The sequence below is a fragment of the Paramisgurnus dabryanus genome, chromosome 12, assembly GCF_030506205.2.
Source record: "Paramisgurnus dabryanus chromosome 12, PD_genome_1.1, whole genome shotgun sequence".
Taxonomy (NCBI): domain Eukaryota; kingdom Metazoa; phylum Chordata; class Actinopteri; order Cypriniformes; family Cobitidae; genus Paramisgurnus; species Paramisgurnus dabryanus.
Genome location: NC_133348.1, coordinates 29,823,817 through 29,844,121, shown reverse-complemented (window position 1 = coordinate 29,844,121; position 20,305 = coordinate 29,823,817). Strand labels below are relative to the sequence as shown.

The window sequence follows — 20,305 nt, the reverse complement described above, 5'->3', positions numbered from 1 at the left end:
GTATATTGTTTACCAATTTATTAAAGGCTCAGCATAAATCTCATTGTGTCAGACAAGATGTTTTACAGTAATTTTATACAGTCACTCACGTCTAACAAGATCTTTTTGGTCATATTAAGATCAAGACCTAAACGTCCATAAAATAAATTATTCGTGTTTATTCTGCAGACTACTAAATACACTTGTGTGTGAATAATGTTGAGTTTTATTAGTCATGTGTTATGTTTCCGTCTCTATAGTGTATTTATATTGTATGACTAGGTTTTGTTTTCACACATGTGCTAACAGGTTGATCATAACACGTCCTTCTGATGTTGTCAAGCTGAGCCTCATCTATGTATTCATAATCGTGCACATCGTCCTCGTCCGCAGTTCTTGCGGTGGCTATGTTGTCCAGACTTCGGCCCTTAGCAAGTGCTGAAAAAGAGAGACACACACACACATTAGGTGTGTACATAATTTTTTATAGATGTAATGTTTTTGTAAGGTGCCAAAGAATGCATTGAAATAATCTGTTTAATTATTCTCTGATATCTACATTGAATGTGTGTGACTTTACTAAGTAGAAAAAAAATATCCAGAAATGGTTTTTTATGTCCATTTACAACCCTAGAATTTGGCTTTAGAATGAAATGGTCTATTATTGCATTTAATTTAATGTTGGGGCGTACATCTAGTTTACTAGTTCTCGAATGTTTGTTGATATGAAAGAGCATCATTCCTTATAGTCAAACGAATGTCTAAGGAAGAAGTCTCTTTAGGAAAGTATTGGCACTAGGTGAGTATTTATTTAAGAATACTTAAATGGAGAAAGACAGAAATCTCTTAAATTACAATTAAACAACATATTTCAGACCAACAACTAAACCTGACATCAACAATAGCTTTTGTTTTTAAGCTTAAATCGATTTTTTCGAGGTCTCTTAAGCCATTGTGGATTCGCACAGGTTGGCAAGCTCCCCACCTGACTGTACAAAGCCCCTCCCACAGAGAATCATCAATCTTTATCAAATGATGATTGGTTATTTTAACTGGAAGGCCAGACTTCTGTCAGCAAGTGCGGTCATATTAAGTATTGCATTTCTTCCCATTCATAATAATAGCAGTGCTCAAATTTGATCTTTGTTGAAGGGGACCAAAATAAAATCATAGCGACATCATCTAAGAAACATCGCAACACATCCTGAAATGCATGGTGTCCTACAAATTAGTTTATAAAAGGTATAAAGGATTTAAAAGAGTTAAAGATTACTTAGGGTTGGTTTATGAATGATGAGAGTCTGTTTGTCATTTTCATGTTTGGAGTCACTGCATTGTGTGGAGTCATCTTGCTCAGAAGTTTCAATGTGAAGAATCTGTAATACAACACGAGGAAAAGACATGACTATTACAACAGTATAAAATATTGATTCAAATGGACACGCGCACAGACGCGCACACATGCACGCACGCACGCACTTTACACTGACAACTGATTTAAACAGTGCTAAAATTGAGGGGGGGCTGGGGGGATCCGGGACCCCCATAAGGCATTAGGGACCCCCTAAGTATAATTTTGGCATCTTATAGGGGGTCCCTAATGCCTTATGGGGGTCCCGGATCCCCCCAGCCCCTCAGATATTTTTATTTTAGTACAGATAATGCTGACAAACTCAAATAGATGATCAAAGTAATCAAGCAGGTATTTCTGTGCAAAATAATAACGTGTAGTGTCTATAAAATCATTAATTTCAGTATTTTTCTTATTATAAATGAACGTTTAAGGAATTATCATTTACAGCAACAATCAAAAATTATGTGTCATGTGTCGGTTTATCATGAATACTTTGACACGCTAAATCTCAATTTTGGCTTTAAAATGTTATTATGAATCATTTAACAAATGTTTATCCCGCCTTTCATTTTAACTTAAATAAAATAGCCAGTAAAATACCACATAAATACCACATTACCAACATAAATTGGATGCATTTAGATTTACTTTTTCTTTAATTTTTTCATAATTATTGTCAGTGGCATCACTAGGTCCTTTTAAAATTTCGGCCCAGTCCACCTAAAAAAATCTACAACTGGTACACAAATTTGTAGTCGCTTTTAAGTCCTATTTAAATCTCATATGAAAACGTCAGCGATCAAAGAATAGTGTACATTAACTTATGACATCTGCATCTGTGTAGTTCTTTAATATAAAAAACAACAGTTTACAAAATGTGATTTCGGAGCATTATTTTTTTATTTATATTTTTGCTATGTCATGTTGCATAGTGGGGACGCCCCATAAGACCTGATTCAATTTGAGCACTGCATTTAAACATTACATTGATGCACTCCATCGGTCACATCTGTGATTGGCTTTAAAAACGAAAGAAAAACAAACCATTGATGCAACGTAGTAGATTTTAATGTAATGCTGTAATGTTTATATTATGTAATGTTTAAACAATGGTTAGTGTAGTAAAACCATGGTTTTGTTAATATTAATCAATACATCAAAAAAACTACACTTTTACAAAAAAAAAAACATGGTTAATTTTTATAAGGGTACCTATATAAAATTATTAGATGAATGCATTTTTGCATCATATTATATTTGACCTTAGGTGCACATGAACGTGATTCTGCGCCTCCTCTAGAAGATCAAACATTAAGAAATAACCTTTGAACCATCATCTTTGTACACAGGGTAAACTGAACATTGCAGTTGCTGCTGTGTTTTGAAAGCGTTTGTGATGGCTTTTTCATTAGATAACAAAATGCAGCACCAGCAGCAACGTGACCACAACCATGCACAATGATGGCACCAGCGCTGTTCTGTTTGTATTTGTATAATTCATTAATAATTCATTGTGTCCAGAATTAAAACAGGCATGACGCCTCTGCACCCACTCTACCTGCGTGTTGTCAGATGTGTTATACTGTGATTGTGCTCCTGATGTAGTCAACATCTGTATCTGTGAAAATCAAAAAAGTCATACAATCAAATGATGGTCTTAAGTTCTGCAGCAGGTACCATTGTTTAAATTGATACAATTAAATGAAGTATTTTTTGTTTAGTAATGAAAGAAATGAAAAAAAACAATGAAAAGGAAAATATATAAGATCATATCATATAAGATGTTTTTTTTGATGTTGTGTTACTGTTACATTTGTGTTCACGGTGGTGAAACATTTTGCCTTTTTTGGCCACAAGATGCCAGTATAAGATCAATTAGACAAACCAGTGCTTTACCTAAACCAGAGCTTTTGAATAAATAATTTCATCATTACAGCAGATTTATTCATTCAGCATCTCTTCAACAATCATCTCATTACATTTGGCCTGATCTGTAAAATGAAAACCATTTCCAACAAATCACCTGATTTCATCTCACCTACAGAAGTTGTTTAATTTATCTACTGTAAGTTTTTAACAATAAAAAAAGTATTTTCAATAAATGGGGCAGTCATACATGTGTTTGCCAAAGGTCTTTTTTGGGGCACAGATTGATTTTAATAATATATATTTTAAATAATATCTATAAACATGTACAAAAAACTAGTATATATCTATAGTAGTATGTATACAGCCTTTTGTCAAAAACTACTAAACAATCCACAGTCTTGTAAAATCACAAAAAATGTAAATAGAAACCTTCCAGATGAATAAAGTCAGAAGGTAAAAATGAAGAAACTGAAGCACACATTAAGTGGCTCTGTGGTCCATGTGGCTGCAACATCAGGTTGTATTCAGGTCAAGTACTTACAGTAGACCCAACTGAATGTGATCCACAGTATCACATTTTTTAACAAATTTATCTTCTGATGCACTTACTGTAGAGATGACTTTGCTCAAAAAACTGACGTGGCATTTTACCATTTTACCGGTATTTCTGAATGCAATTTGAAGCAAATGTATTTCATGAACATATAATATGTGCCGGGAGCATTCGGTTAATATCATTATATCATTTTAGACAGAAGAGGGGTTTAACAGCTCAAAAGCTCATTCTCCATCATATGGGTAAATCTGTCATGTATTTTCTTCTTAACATAACTGTTAAATATGTATCAGTAACTCCACTAGCCAAAGTACACTAGCCAAAGTACACCAGCCAAAGTACACCATCCAAAAGTACACTAGCCAAAGTACACTATCCAAAGTACACTAGCCAAAGTACACCATCCAAAAGTACACTAGCCAAAGTACACTATCCAAAGTACACTAGCCAAAGTACACTATCCAAAGTACACTATCCAAAGTACACTAGCCAAAGTACACCATCCAAAAGTACACTAGCCAAAGTACACTATCCAAAGTACACTAGCCAAAGTACTCCAGCCACAGTACACTATCCAAAGTACACTAGCCAAAGTACACCAGCCAAAGAACACCATCCAAAAATACACTAGCCAAAGTACACTATCCAAAGTACACTAGCCAAAGTACACCATCCAAAGTACACCAGCCAAAGTACACTATCCACAGTACACTAGCCAAAGTACACTAGCCAAAGTACACTAGCCAACATACACTAGCCAAACTACACTAGCCAAAGTACACTAGTAGCCAAACTACACTAGCCAAAGTACACTAGCCAGCCTACACTAGCCAAACTACACTAGTCAAACTACTAGCCAAAATACACTAGCCAAAGTACACTAGCCAAACTACACTAGCCAAACTACACTAGCCAAACTACATTAGTCAAACTACACTAGTCAAACTACACTAGTCAAACTACTAGCCAAAATACACTAGCCAAAGTACACTAGCCAAAGTACACTAGCCAAAGTACACTAGCCAAACTACACTAGCCAAAATACACTAACCAAAATACACTAGCCAAACTACACTAGTCAAACTACTAGCCAAAATACACTAGCCAAAGTACACTAGCCAAACTACACTAGCCAAACTACATTAGTCAAACTACACTAGTCAAACTACACTAGTCAAACTACTAGCCAAAATACACTAGCCAAAGTACACTAGCCAAAGTACACTAGCCAAACTACACTAGCCAAACTACACTAGCCAAAATACACTAACCAAAATACACTAGCCAAAGTACACTAGCCAAACTACACTAGTCAAACTACACTAGCCAAAATAAACTAGTCAAAATAAACTAGCCAAAATACACTAGCCAGAGAACACTTGCCAAACCATACAAGCCAAAGTACAATAGTCAAACTACAGCAGTCAAACTACACTAGCCAAACTACACTAGCCAAACTACATTAGCCAAAGTACACTAGCCAACCTACACTAGCCAAACTACAACAGTCAAACTACTAGCCAAAATACACTAGCCAGAGTACACTAGCCAAACTACACTAGCCAAAGTACACTAGCCAAACTACACTAGCCAAAGTACACTAGCCAAACTACACTAGTCAAACTACACTAGCCAAAATACACTAACCAAAATACACTAGCCAAAGTACACTAGCCAAACTACACTAGTCAAAATAAACTAGCCAAAATACACTAGCCAAAGTACACTTGCCAAACCACACTAGCCAAAGTGCAATAGTCAAACTACAGCAGTCAAACTACACTAGCCAAACTACACTAGCCAAAGTACACTAGCCAAACTACACTAGTCAACCTACACAAGTCAAACTACTAGCCAAAATACACTAGCCAGAGTACACTAGCCAAACTACCCTAGTCAAACTACACTAGCCAAAATAAACTAGCCAAAATAAACTAGCCAAAATACACTAGCCAAAGTACACTTGCCAAACCACACTAGCCAAAGTACAATAGTCAAACTACAGCAGTCAAACTACACTAGCCAAACTACACTAGCCAAACTACACTAGCCAAAGTACACTTGCCAAACCACACTAGCCAAAGTACAATAGTCAAACTACAGCAGTCAAACTACACTAGTCAAACTACACTAGCCAAACTACACTAGCCAAAGTACACTAGCCAACCTACACTAGCCAAACTACACAAGTCAAACTACTAGCCAAAATACACTAGCCAAACTACCCTAGTCAAACTACACTAGCCAAAATAAACTAGCCAAAATAAACTAGCCAAAATACACTAGCCAAAGTACATTTGCCAAACCACACTAGCCAAAGTACAATAGTCAAACTACATTAGTCAAACTACACTAGTCAAACTACACTAGTCAAACTACACTAGTCAAACTACTAGCCAAAATACACTAGCCAAAGTACACTAGCCAAAGTACACTAGCCAAAGTATACTAGCCAAACTACACTAGCCAAACTACACTAGCCAAACTACACTAGCCAAAATACACTAGCCAAAATACACTAGCCAAAGTATACTAGCCAAACTACACTAGCCAAACTACACTAGCCAAACTACACTAGCCAAAATACACTTACCAAAATACACTAGCCAAAGTACACTAGCCAAACTACACTAGTCAAACTACACTAGCCAAAATAAACTAGCCAAAATACACTAGCCAAAATACACTAGCCAAAGTACACTTGCCAAACCACACTAGCCAAAGTACAATAGTCAAACTACAGCAGTCAAACTACACTAGCCAAAGTACACTAGCCAAACTACACTAGTCAAACTACACTAGCCAAAATAAACTAGCCAAAATAAACTAGCCAAAATACACTAGCCAAAGTACACTTGCCAAACCACACTAGCCAAAGTTCAATAGTCAAACTACAGCAGTCGAACTACACTAGCCAAAGTACACTAGCCAAACTACACTAGTCAAACTACACTAGCCAAAATAAACTAGCCAAAATAAACTAGCCAAAATACACTAGCCAAAGTACACTTGCCAAACCACACTAGCCAAAGTACAATAGTCAAACTACAGCAGTCAAACTACACTAGCCAAAATAAACTAGCCAAAATACACTAGCCAAAGTACACTTGCCAAACCACACTAGCCAAAATAAACTAGCCAAAATACACTAGCCAAAGTACAATAGTCAAACTACACTAGCCAAACTACACTAGCCAAACTACACTAGCCAAACTACACTAGCCAAAGTACACTAGCCAACCTACACTAGCCAAACTACACAAGTCAAACTACTAGCCAAAATACACTAGCCAAACTACCCTAGTCAAACTACACTAGTCAAACTACACTAGCCAAAATAAACTAGCCAAAATAAACTAGCCAAAATACACTAGCCAAAGTACACTTGCCAAACCACACTAGCCAAAGTACAATAGTCAAACTACATTAGTCAAACTACACTAGTCAAACTACACTAGTCAAACTACTAGCCAAAATACACTAGCCAAAGTACACTAGCCAAAGTACACTATCCAAACTACACTAGCCAAACTACACTAGCCAAAATACACTTACCAAAATACACTAGCCAAAGTACACTAGCCAAACTACACTAGTCAAACTACACTAGCCAAAATAAACTAGCCAAAATACACTAGCCAAAATACACTAGCCAAAGTACACTTGCCAAACCACACTAGCCAAAGTACAATAGTCAAACTACAGCAGTCAAACTACACTAGCCAAAGTACACTAGCCAAACTACACTAGTCAAACTACACTAGCCAAAATAAACTAGCCAAAATAAACTAGCCAAAATACACTAGCCAAAGTACACTTGCCAAACCACACTAGCCAAAGTACAATAGTCAAACTACAGCAGTCAAACTACACTAGCCAAACTACACTAGCCAAACTACATTAGCCAAAGTACACTAGCCAACCTACACTAGCCAAACTACACAAGTCAAACTACTAGCCAAAATACACTAGCCAAACTACACAAGCCAAAGTACACTAGCCAAACTACACTAGTCAAACTACACTAGCCAAAATAAACTAGCCAAAATAAACTAGCCAAAATACACTAGCCAAAGTACACTTGCCAAACCACACTAGCCAAAGTACAATAGTCAAACTACAGCAGTCAAACTACACTAGCCAAAATAAACTAGCCAAAATACACTAGCCAAAGTACACTTGCCAAACCACACTAGCCAAAGTACAATAGTCAAACTACACTAGCCAAACTACACTAGCCAAACTACACTAGCCAAAGTACACTAGCCAACCTACACTAGCCAAACTACACAAGTCAAACTACTAGCCAAAATACACTAGCCAAACTACCCTAGTCAAACTACACTAGCCAAAATAAACTAGCCAAAATAAACTAGCCAAAATACACTAGCCAAAGTACACTTGCCAAACCACACTAGCCAAAGTACAATAGTCAAACTACACTAGTCAAACTACACTAGTCAAACTACACTAGTCAAACTATTAGCCAAAATACACTAGCCAAAGTACACTAGCCAAAGTACACTATCCAAACTACACTAGCCAAACTACACTAGCCAAAATACACTTACCAAAATACACTAGCCAAAGTACACTAGCCAAACTACACTAGTCAAACTACACTAGCCAAAATAAACTAGCCAAAATACACTAGCCAAAATACACTAGCCAAAGTACACTTGCCAAACCACACTAGCCAAAGTACAATAGTCAAACTACAGCAGTCAAACTACACTAGTCAAAGTACACTAGCCAAACTACACTAGTCAAACTACACTAGCCAAAATAAACTAGCCAAAATAAACTAGCCAAAATACACTAGCCAAAGTACACTTGCCAAACCACACTAGCCAAAGTACAATAGTCAAACTACAGCAGTCAAACTACACTAGCCAAACTACACTAGCCAAACTACATTAGCCAAAGTACACTAGCCAACCTACACTAGCCAAACTACACAAGTCAAACTACTAGCCAAAATACACTAGCCAGAGTACACTAGCCAAACTACACTAGCCAAAGTACACTAGCCAAACTACACTAGTCAAACTACACTAGCCAAAATACACTAACCAAAATACACTAGCCAAAGTACACTAGCCAAACTACACTAGTCAAACTACACTAGCCAAAATAAACTAGCCAAAATACCCTAGCCAAAGTACACTTGCCAAACCACACTAGCCAAAGTACAATAGTCAAACTACAGCAGTCAAACTACACCAGCCAAACTACACTAGCCAAACTACATTAGCCAAAGTATACTAGCCAACCTACACTAGCCAAACTACACAAGTCAAACTACTAGCCAACCTACACTAGCCAAACTACACAAGTCAAACTACTAGCCAAAATACACTAGCCAGAGTACACTAGCCAAACTACACTAGCCAAACTACACTAGCCAAACTACACTAGCCAAAGTACACTAGCCAAACTACACTAGTCAAACTACACTAGCCAAAATACACTAACCAAAATACACTAGCCAAACTACACTAGTCAAACTACACTAGCCAAAATAAACTAGCCAAAATAAACTAGCCAAAGTACACTAGCCAAACTACACTAGTCAAACTACACTAGTCAAACTACACTAGTCAAACTACACTAGCCAAAATAAACTAGCCAAAATAAACTAGCCAAAGTACACTAGCCAAACTACACTAGTCAAACTACACAAGCCAAAATAAACTAGCCAAAATACACTAGCTAAAGTACACTAGCCAAACCACACTAGCCAAAGTACACTAGTCAAACTACAGCAGTCAAACTACACCAGCCAAACTACACTAGCCAAACTACATTAGCCAAAGTATACTAGCCAACCTACACTAGCCAAACTACACAAGTCAAACTACTAGCCAACCTACACTAGCCAAACTACACAAGTCAAACTACTAGCCAAAATACACTAGCCAGAGTACACTAGCCAAACTACACTAGCCAAACTACACTAGCCAAACTACACTAGCCAAAGTACACTAGCCAAACTACACTAGTCAAACTACACTAGCCAAAATACACTAACCAAAATACACTAGCCAAACTACACTAGTCAAACTACACTAGCCAAAATAAACTAGCCAAAATAAACTAGCCAAAGTACACTAGCCAAACTACACTAGTCAAACTACACTAGTCAAACTACACTAGTCAAACTACACTAGCCAAAATAAACTAGCCAAAATAAACTAGCCAAAGTACACTAGCCAAACTACACTAGTCAAACTACACAAGCCAAAATAAACTAGCCAAAATACACTAGCTAAAGTACACTAGCCAAACCACACTAGCCAAAGTACACTAGTCAAACTACACTAGCCAAACTACACTAGCCAAAATACACTAGCCAAAATACACTAGCCAAACTACACTAGCCAAAATACACTAGCCAAAGTACACTAGCCAACCTACACTAGTCAAACTACACTAGCCAAAATACAGTAGTCAAACTACACTCTCCAAACTACACTAGCCAAAGTACACTAGCCAAACTACACTAGCCAAACTACACTAGCCAAAATAAAAAAGCTACTAAAACGCCAATGAACTTGGCATGCAGATATTTGCATCTGCCCCGCCACGTGGGTATTTAATGAGAAGCAGGTGCAATAACAAATCAGTTATTTTTGCTTCAAAAGCCGGCAGATCAACTGCTATCATAAAGCTCTCTTGGCACTTTTCCATTGCATAGTGGCCCACGGTTTGTGTCAGGTCGGGTCAACTCACCTCACTTTGGCTTGTTTAGCTTTTCCATCAAGTTTAGTAACACTACAGAGTGGGAGGGATTATAGGCGTGTCGCTATATTTGCGCTGCCTACTGCGTGACATCATACTACTGAGAGCATCGTTTTACATTCCCATACATTCATTTATTTCTTAGTCTGCTACAAAATAAAAACTGAGCACCACAAATAGATGTTTGCACACGGTGTTAATCACTACCTTTGTGTCACATTACAGTTTCTGTACAAACACCTGTGGAGTCACTCCGCTGAGCCTCATTGAAGTTACATTAAGCATATATGCGAACTTGCGCGTCACGAATGTGCTGCCACAAACTGCAAGTTTGGAAACAATTGGTATGGTGTTCCTGATTCTCAACCTGTGGATGTTTTTCATCGCTAAAAGGGAGTTTGGGAACTTATAGCAGAGCACAGATGACAACGTGTTTGCTTGAGACAGCGCAAGCTAGCATGAAGGTAAAGCTAATCTTTACATTATAGCGATGACGCTGGTAGTGAGAATTCTCTCAGATCAATCAGTGATCTACAGTGTTTTCGCATCACATTTTTGTATCAGCTCGGGTCTCTTGGAACTGAAAATAATATGAATGGTTTTCATCTGTCCATCAGGACCGACTAAACTTTTGGTTACATTACACCACATATAATTTTTAAGAGGGACACTACATTACTGTCCATCAGACTAGTGCTGAGGATTCCAGCAAACTATTTTTGTGTTCAGTATGCATGTGACTATCGAAAACAGCCATTAAACACTGAAGCGTGGAGTAAAAACAAGGTTTACCTTTTGAGAACAGATGGTACCTTCAGCGTTGATCTGCTCAGACGTGGATAAGAAGGTCCTGGGAGGGCGTGGAGGAGGATCCTTTGGCTTTTTTGGAGGTCTAGGAGGAGGTGTCACCGTAGCGACAGCGTATCTTCTCAGGCTGAAGTAAGAGTCCTCTGAGATCTCCTCTATGGATGATATTCCATTACACGCTAAACTCTCACCAGTCCACCGCTCTTTAATTCTAAGGGTCAAGTCTGTACGATTTACCGGCACTTCCATCAGCTCGGAGAGATCCGTGGTTGAAATAAGAAGACAGGGATCAGAGATCTCCTCCTCAATGTGCAGACCAGGTACTCCAGCCAGAGTGTCAAGCTTCAGAGAGAGGTCCCTCATCGACACATTGACATTGAAGGGCAGAGGGAACCATCGGCATACCTCTGTGATGGTATACTGACGTTTGTCGCTGACCAGCTCCACAAATCCACCCTCCAAACACATAGGGAGTCGCACAGACTCCTTCACTTCGACCCCCTTACTTTTCTCTGTAACCTTTAGACATTCAAACGCATCCACTAACTTCTCTGTCCCATCATGTGAAATCACACGACTCTTTCCTTTAGTCACCACAAACTGATCTCTGGCTTGAACAGAAGAGAGTCCATCGTACGTGGACTCAAACTCTCTGGTGGCCACCACGCGTATCTCCTCCGTCTCGCTGCGAGCTCGCTCCAGATCGTAGGCTGTGGGAAACTGGCGTGGCCTGCGTTTCAAGCGTCCGTTGTAGGACTCGGGAATGAGAAAGTGTCTTGGAGATTCGCTGCACATTTCTGAGGCCAGTATTCGTTTTGAACGGTAAGCGTGATGAATGATCACCTGTTTGGAGTGAAACAGAGACTTCAGCTCTAGTGACAGCTTGAATGAATTTCCACACGACAGCTCGGCCACGACCGGGAAGAACTCGGCAGGACTTTCAAACACATCCTTCAGTGAAAAATGCTGGACTGTTTGAAAAGAGTCGCAATTGAACTGCTCCGTAACATCCATCACCTCCACGTCCAGATTTGATGCGAGGAGCAAAACGTTCTCGCTAACTGTGGAATTGAAAAGAGTCTGGGTTAAAAACCCTTCATGAAAAACACTAGCAGAAATCATTTCTGTGTAAGCAAAGTATCTTCAAGTATCTCAAGTAAAATCTCTTTTTTTATAATCTCTAGACCCTTTTTTCACTACAAATCTTTTGTGCAACAGAGAGAATCTGTGGATGTTAAAGGTTCCTTATGGAGACATAATTGTGCCGCAAGAGCAATTCAAAAACATACACTGCAAAAAATTACTTTCTTATTATTTTTGTCTTGTTTTCAGTAAAAATATATAAAAATTCTAAAAAATTAAGATGTATTTTCTTGATGAGCAAAATGACCTAGAAAAATAAGTCTAGTTTTTAGATAAAAAAAATATAAAATGTAAGCAAATTTGTGCTCAAAACAAGCAAAAAAATCTGCCAATGGAATAAGAAAATGTTTCCTGAATTAAGTGTTTATTTAAAGAAGTCAACTTATTTAAAGAAAATGTTTCTTATTCCATTGGCAGATTGTTTTAAGCACAAATTCACTTAAATTTTATATTTTTTGTCTAAAAACTAGACTAATTTTCCTAGGTCATTTTGCTTTTTAAGAAAATACATCTTAATTTAAGAATTTTTTAGATATTTTTACTGAAAACAAGACAAAAATACTTAGTAAGAAAGTCATTTGTTGCAGTGTAATAAGCAGTCTGATCTCAGATTGCTTTCATTTCACTTGTCAGTCGGTCTTTGCAGCGCCGCATGCAGTTGAACACGTCTATCAACATGCGTCTTGATATATGGATATGATTTTCAAAGAAAGCTATCGGTCTGGAGCAGAAAAGACAAAAAGCGCTATGAATGTGAAGTAAAAAGATTAAGAACATATTCATGTTTTAAATTCATACACTATTGAAGTCAATGGTTACAATCAGCTGTGTGTGCCTACCACCATTTATCAAAATATCTTTTTTTGTTCATCAGAAAAAAAGCTTATACAGGTTAAATACAACATTAGGATAAGAAATTGAAAAGAATTTTTATTTTCGGTTAACTACACAAAAAAAATCTTAGTATTTTTGTCTTGTTTTCAGTAAAAATATCTAAAAATTCTTAAATTAAGATGCTTTTTCTTAATGAGCAAAATGACCCAAGTCTGGTTTTTAAAGCAAAAATATCAAATTTAAGTAATTTTGTTCATAAAACAAGCAAAAAAAATTGCCAATGGGGTAAGCTTTTTTTTTATTTAGTTTTTAAGAGAAATTTTCAATATTTTTTGCTAACCCCGTTGGCAGATTCTCCTTAAAGATAATGATCATCTTGTTCATAGTGATATTTATGTATGTGTGTGTGTGTGTGTGTGTGTGTGTGTGTGTGTGTGTGTGTGTGTGTGTGTGTGTGTGTGTGTGTGTGTGTGTGTGTGTGTGTGTGTTTGTGTGTGTGTTTGTGTGTGTGTGTGTGTGTGTGTGTGTGTGTGCATTGCACTTACTCTTTGTAATAGCCTTCAGCTCATATACAGGAGTTAATATTAGCTCTCCACACACGTTCTCCAATAAACCGGAAAATAAGAAATCTTTCTTGAGCAGAGTTTTGACCTCACAAACAGATCTTCTCCTGCCTTTCGAGATCTTCCAGTCGGCGATCTCCTTCAGTGTGTAAAACTGATCATCCTGACACTCGATGAAGTCGCCCTGCTGAGAGAAACTCAGACTGAAGCAGAACTTTGGTTCTCTATGAAGCAGCACACAGTCCACACGGCCTCCGTCCGGCTGATGGTGGGTGACAGCTGTGATTTTAAAACTCTCTCGCTCTTTTATGAGACCGTGTGAAAGCTTTATCTCTGAGAATGTGAGGAACACCGGATGACCCAGTCTGTGAGAGCTGATCTTCACCGACTGCACGATTTCTTCTACGCTCCGGTACGGCTGACTGTCAGCTATCAGTTTAAACAGACCTGATGTACAGAGGACAAAACCGAGATACAAATAATGACAACATGCATAATGTGGAAAACATTATCCGTCAGATCTTAACAGAGGTGTCGTGCATCTTTGGTTGTACCACACACAAGATGTACTCTTCAAGTGAGTTCTCAGACTAAAAGATAAAGCCTGTTGCTCTTGACTGTTTGCATGTGAATGCAGGATTTCTGTCTCGACAGGGATTTTATTCACATACCTGGATATTCCAATGGAAGGTCGAGCTTTGTGTTGCTGGAGCTCAGGGCAGAAAATCCCATGATGGTGATGTCAATGATTTTAAGCAGATCTCCGGTCGACAGAGAGCATTCTCTTCCAAACATCTCATAAACACATCCTGAAAACATTACAGCTTCTTTATACACTGAACACACTTCAGTATTCATTTATTTAGTCATGCTATTTCCACACTCAAAATAATGAACTTTTACTTTTGCCAATTTAATCTAATTCTTTCATGTTGAGATTACTTAAAAAATAATAAATTTAACAAAGTGAACTTAATTTAATTGAGTTCATTAAACAAAAAAGTGTGTCTTGTCGGCATTACTTAAAAATTCTTTGTTCAGCCAACATAAAATTGTTGGCTGAAATTAGCATTTAAATAAAAGCAATACAGACTGGCATCTTATTTGCTGATGATGTTGCAGTGTATTATGGGTAATTGTTGTTCTGGCACCCTCTTGCGTAAAGTGTATCACCATTAGATAGGTACATGAGTAATAATAATAGGTACATTCTGATATATATTTTAAACAAAAACAAATGAATGGTTTGAAATGTAATATTTAATTTCATATTATGTTTGTGTTATTTGTATTTGTATTGAGCAGCTGCACTATGACTGGTTGATTGATTCAGTTTTACGGAGTTATTAAATAAATAGGTGATCCTAATTAAAGGGGTGGAGTTTATATAATGGAATTATTCATAATTTTCATCATCATTAATTACATTTTTCATGTACAATTAACTCAATTGTTGTTTGTTGACACTACTAAGGCCTGCTACAGTTTTTCTCGGTTGCTTAAACACTTTCTTGAAACTATGCCTCATATTCTCAAAACAGTAAACACAATTCCATAACGCCTCATACAATACTCCAAACATCCTATTTTCAGCTCAAAATGAAGCTCTACACTCAAAACCATTCACTCTTACTGAAAAAACAACATTTTCCCTCAGACATGACACACAAGCTTTCAAAAACACACACACTACAACATAGTATTACACACTTGTGCATTCAATTCAAAACAATGTATCCAAAACTGGTAAGTTGCTTGTGGTTCTCCCACTCAAAAACCTTTTCACATGACCAAAAAAATAGACACAATCAATGCATGCATTTGCACATTTTTATTCATTCATGTGCTTAACTGTCTTACTGTAAGTACATCTATCTGTTTTCCTCACTGAAGGCTCTGAAGATGGAGGCAACGGTGAAGCGACTCCCTTAGGCTTTACACGTTGCCCTGCCTCCCTCATAGTCATACCATGGACAAGGACTTGGTCAGCTAGAGTGGCCAGAATTTCATCTGAGACTGCTTGTCACCTTGCCCTTCGTCTCCCTCTTCCTCTTTCACCACGTCCTCCTCCTCTTCCTCCTCCTTCACCAAGTTCTCTCTCTACTCTCCTCCTTCACCACATCCTCCTCCTTTCCCTCTTCATCTGCCTCCTCCTCCTCCTCGACCTATTCCTTCATTTCTCTGTGGATCCATTGTTCCAAAGCTCATTGAACTGATTCAGGCCCTTTATCTATCTATTGAAGGATCTGATTTATGTGTGTTCAATTTTGACTCTTAGTGTTTCCACCTTGGCAATTGTTTGCTAATTGAACATAAGCTGTGCCGATCTAATTGAATAGTATTGAATGCGTTCCGTATGACTAGATGGTGCAAGCATTGAGAAATGTAGGGATTTGTGTTTTAAAGTAACACTTCACCAAATCTGACTCAAATCTGTGTTAAAGCAGCACTGTAAAAAAAATTCTGTAGAAATTGCAGCTGGGTTGCCGGTAACTAACCGTAGATTTAAATTTATGTTATTTACTGGCAAGAGTTTGTTCAAAGTTAAATACATTTTAAATATTAACAAGTCTTTATCGTTTCAGAATAAAACTATAGAATATCAGCCTCATGCAAAGCATTCTGGGAACCAGAAATCATCAACAACCTTTTTCTGTTTTTTTGCTTCAGATTTTGTTTCCCAGAATGTTTTGCTTGATGCTGTTTTTTTAGTTTTACTTTGTAAAGACAAAGACTTGTAAATGCTTAATGTTCATTTAACTTTGAACAAAATGTTGCCAGTAAATAACATAAATTTAAATCTACGGTAAGTTACTGGCAACCCAGCTGCAATGACACTGTAATTTCTACGGAATTTTTTTACAGTGAGGGTAATAGTGTTTATAGTTCAGAAAAATGAGTGTGCTCCTTGAAAAATGGCGTTATGGTTTTGAAATTTTAGTTCAAAAGCCTGGTTATAGTGATTTAGCAATTCAGAAAAACTGTAAGTTTACTTAAACTTATTTTGTAAAATGAACGAAATTATTGTTTGTTGAGATTAAATGAATTCCGTGGAACCTGTTGACACAATTTTTTAAAGTAAATTCAACATTTCATATTATTTTTTTTTATACTATGAAGCTCTACGATACGAATAATACCATGTGATTCAATAATACATGCTGTAAAAAAGATCAAAATGACCACATTGTATTTTAAGACACATTCTAGATTAAAGGCCCCTGCAGGAAACGGAAATGAGAGAGGTCTATTTTTGCTTCTGACAGTGCGTAGTTAGAAAATTAACTAACTTTGACTCATTGGTACATTCTTAATTTATCTCTTGAAAAAAGTATCTTACTAGTTTAATCTTACAAAATGTGTTCAAAAAAATGACTTTCCATAGCTTTTACATAAACATTCATTCACAATGCAACATAAAATGAATCTTAACATAAACTGTTTTCTGATTAATGAAAAAGCAACATTAGCTTAGCATATTGTTCTCCATCAAACCAGCGTAACTGTACATGAGCCGAGAAATTGTGCAATTTTGCACAAGTTTCTGCAGGACTTGCTTTAGTATAAAGGTTTTAGATTAGGGGAGAGCGCGGCGCAGCGTAATACAGCTGTTTTGCAGAGTTGGGCCAAGCAATCTGTTTTTTTTGTCTTTTTCTCTTAATGTCAGAAGATGATCTGCTGTGAAGTCTTGATGTGTTTTTGTTTTGTTAACAAACATTTTTTTTGGAGGCATTAAAGTAAATATCTTTTCATGTATTTTTCGATTTCTGAGTTGGGTATGAAGTCCCGCTAATCCAACCTTATATGTGACCCTAAACACAAAAGTAGCACAGGTTTATTTTTAGCAATAGCCAACAATACATTGTATGTATTACCGATTTTTTATGCCAAAAATCATTAGTTTATTAAGTACAGATCATGTTTCATGAAGATATTTTGTAAATCTCCTGCAATAAATATATCAAAAATGTATTTATCATTAGTAGTATGTGTTGCTAAAGACTTCTTCTGGACAACTTTAAATACAATTTTTTTTAATATTTGGATTTATTTTGCACCCTTTTTATTTAACTTTGAACCAACTGTTGCCAGTAAATAACAAATAAATTACTGGCAAACAGCTGCATAACTACAGCAAATAGTTTACAGTGTATTTATTATTATCCTTAATCACTGACTTGTTACCTAAAGCATACCACCATTTTGAAATATGTCAACAACACACAGCGTGATTACTTACAACTAAACCTCAACTATACAATGATAATTAAATGAAAACAATGTAAACACTATTAATCATAATGATAACTTTTAATAAAATATCAGGGGAAATAACTCACAATTATGATTTTTTTGTCTTAAATGTGCAGCCCTTAAAAAAATCTGTTCATATGCATTGATGCATAATACATTGATGGTTAAATGAATGATCATGGATGGATGAACGTGTGGATATCTATCTATTATAGACAGATATATAAACAATATCCACCTTTAGTAAATAGACAGAATTGTATTTAATTATTTGTGTTTAAACTAAATTTCTATAGCAGGTGTTACAACAAACCATCTGTTTGTTACAATGAACCCCACCTATGGGATTAGTTGTAACATTTCCACTAATAAATGTGTGTATTTGTATGAGAACTTATTGGGGCGGTTTCCCGGACAGGGATTAGACTGTCCAAGTCTGAAAACAACGTGCACTGACATGTCTTTGAATACATCAGTGTCCTTTGGTAAGTAGGGCATGTTTGTTAAAACTAATTATATTATCTAATTATACTAAGGCCTAGTCTTGGTTTAAACGAATCCCTGTTCGGGAAACCACCCCTAACTTTAAGGTGTGGTTTTCCGGACAGGGTTTATGCTAGTCCTAGACTAAAAGGCATGTTTGAATTGGCTGAACTGAAAACATCTTGCACAGACATATCTTAAAATACCTCACTGCCATTACTTTGTCCCAAGGTATGTATGTTTTTCTAAGGTATGCTTGTAAAGTGTTGTAAATGTCCTAATATAACTAAGGCCTAGTCCTGGATTAATCTAAAACCGGTCCAGAAAACTGACCCTAAGTGTTCCTTTTTAGCAGAGATGTGTGTGTTACCTGTATATAAAATAAAATGAATCCATCTTTAATCTTTTTTTTAATAAATGAGCCCAAACCAAAAAGCATTACGTTGTGCCCCTCTCTCCTCTATTTTAAAAACATTTAATCCCAGTCAGTGTTTAGGAGGTTTTGTCAGATTGACTTTTACCTTGACAGTAGACTCCTGACTGGATCTGTAGCACCCTGGGTAAAGCTTTAGCCTTTACAGACTGTGTAAATTCATGCAGTGTTAAAGCCATGATCTTCTCCGAACAAACACACTTATCAAACTCAGCACACACAGCTGAGAGCCGAGGTTACGATCCGCTTTTGTCCATAAAGCCGTTATAGGGTTAAAGAAAACCAGATCTCTAAATGGTCTTAATCCCCTCCAGATGTCTGTTTAACTCAGAATTGTAAAGTTAAAGGAAGACTGTGATGCATTCTGTACAACACAGAAGAACAGGAAGCAAAGCATCTCTCACAGACCACAACTCAACACGATCATGCACCGCGTATTCTGCAAACATACACAAATCCCACATCCTCCACCAGAACCAATATTTGAAGGCCTATTTTAATACATACAGCCATCCAAATACTGTGATAACAATCTCACTACAGTCATTGTTTAAGCAATATTGCACTAAATCTGCAGATAGTTGATAGATATTATACAATACAGAATATTCTACTCCTAATTTATGGTGATCAATGTAAAGTTTATGATTCTTAATTTATGGTGATCAATGTAAAGTTTAGTATTCTTGATTGGTTGATTGATTGATACTTTATTTATCCCGAAGGAAATTTCTTAATTTATGGTGATCAATGTAAAGTTTAGTATTCTTAATTTATGGTGATCAATGTAAAGTTTAGTATTCTTAATTTATGGTGATCAATGTAAAGTTTAGTATTCTTAATTTATGGTGATCAATGTAAAGTTTAGTATTCTTAATTTATGGTGATCAATGTAAAGTTTAGTATTCTTTATTTATGGTGATCAATGTAAATTTTAGTATTCTTGATTGGTTGATTGATTGATACTTTATTTATCCCGAAGGAAATTTCTTAATTTATGGTGATCAATGTAAAGTTTAGTATTCTTAATTTATGGTGATCAATGTAAAGTTTAGTATTCTTAATTTATGGTGATCAATGTAAAGTTTAGTATTCTTAATTTATGGTGATCAATGTAAAGTTTAGTATTCTTTATTTATGGTGATCAATGTAAAGTTTAGTATTCTTGATTGGTTGATTGATTGATACTTTATTTATCCCAAAGGAAATATCTTAATTTATGGTGATCAATGTAAAGTTTAGTATTCTTAATTTATGGTGATCAATGTAAAGTTTAGTATTCTTAATTT

The 20,305-nt window shown here is 36.5% G+C and overlaps 1 protein-coding gene across 1 annotated transcript; it reads right to left on the bottom strand.

The window, feature by feature from the left end:
* Position 1: 1 nt before the first annotated feature.
* On the bottom strand, positions 2 to 19,409 carry themis (thymocyte selection associated). Its single transcript, XM_065268719.2, has 7 exons — positions 19,105 to 19,409; positions 14,518 to 14,655; positions 13,829 to 14,293; positions 11,292 to 12,367; positions 2,892 to 2,951; positions 1,253 to 1,355; positions 2 to 417 (listed from the first exon to the last, which is right to left on the bottom strand). The coding sequence occupies exons 1-7, from the start codon at positions 19,193 to 19,195 to the stop codon at positions 245 to 247; spliced, it is 2,106 nt and encodes a 701-aa protein (XP_065124791.1). The 5' UTR covers positions 19,196 to 19,409; the 3' UTR covers positions 2 to 244.
* Positions 19,410 to 20,305: the final 896 nt, after the last annotated feature.

Excerpts from the sequence above, each read along its gene's own strand:
- themis (XM_065268719.2), bottom strand. The coding sequence starts at position 19,195 with ATGGCTTTAACACTGCATGAATTTACACAGTCTGTAAAGGCTAAAGCT. Across the intron at positions 14,294-14,517 it reads CCTTCCATTGGAATATCCAG|GTCTGTTTAAACTGATAGCT; the intron begins GTATGTGAATAA and ends TCTGTACATCAG. Across the intron at positions 12,368-13,828 it reads GCTGAAGGCTATTACAAAGA|TTAGCGAGAACGTTTTGCTC; the intron begins GTAAGTGCAATG and ends TCAATTCCACAG.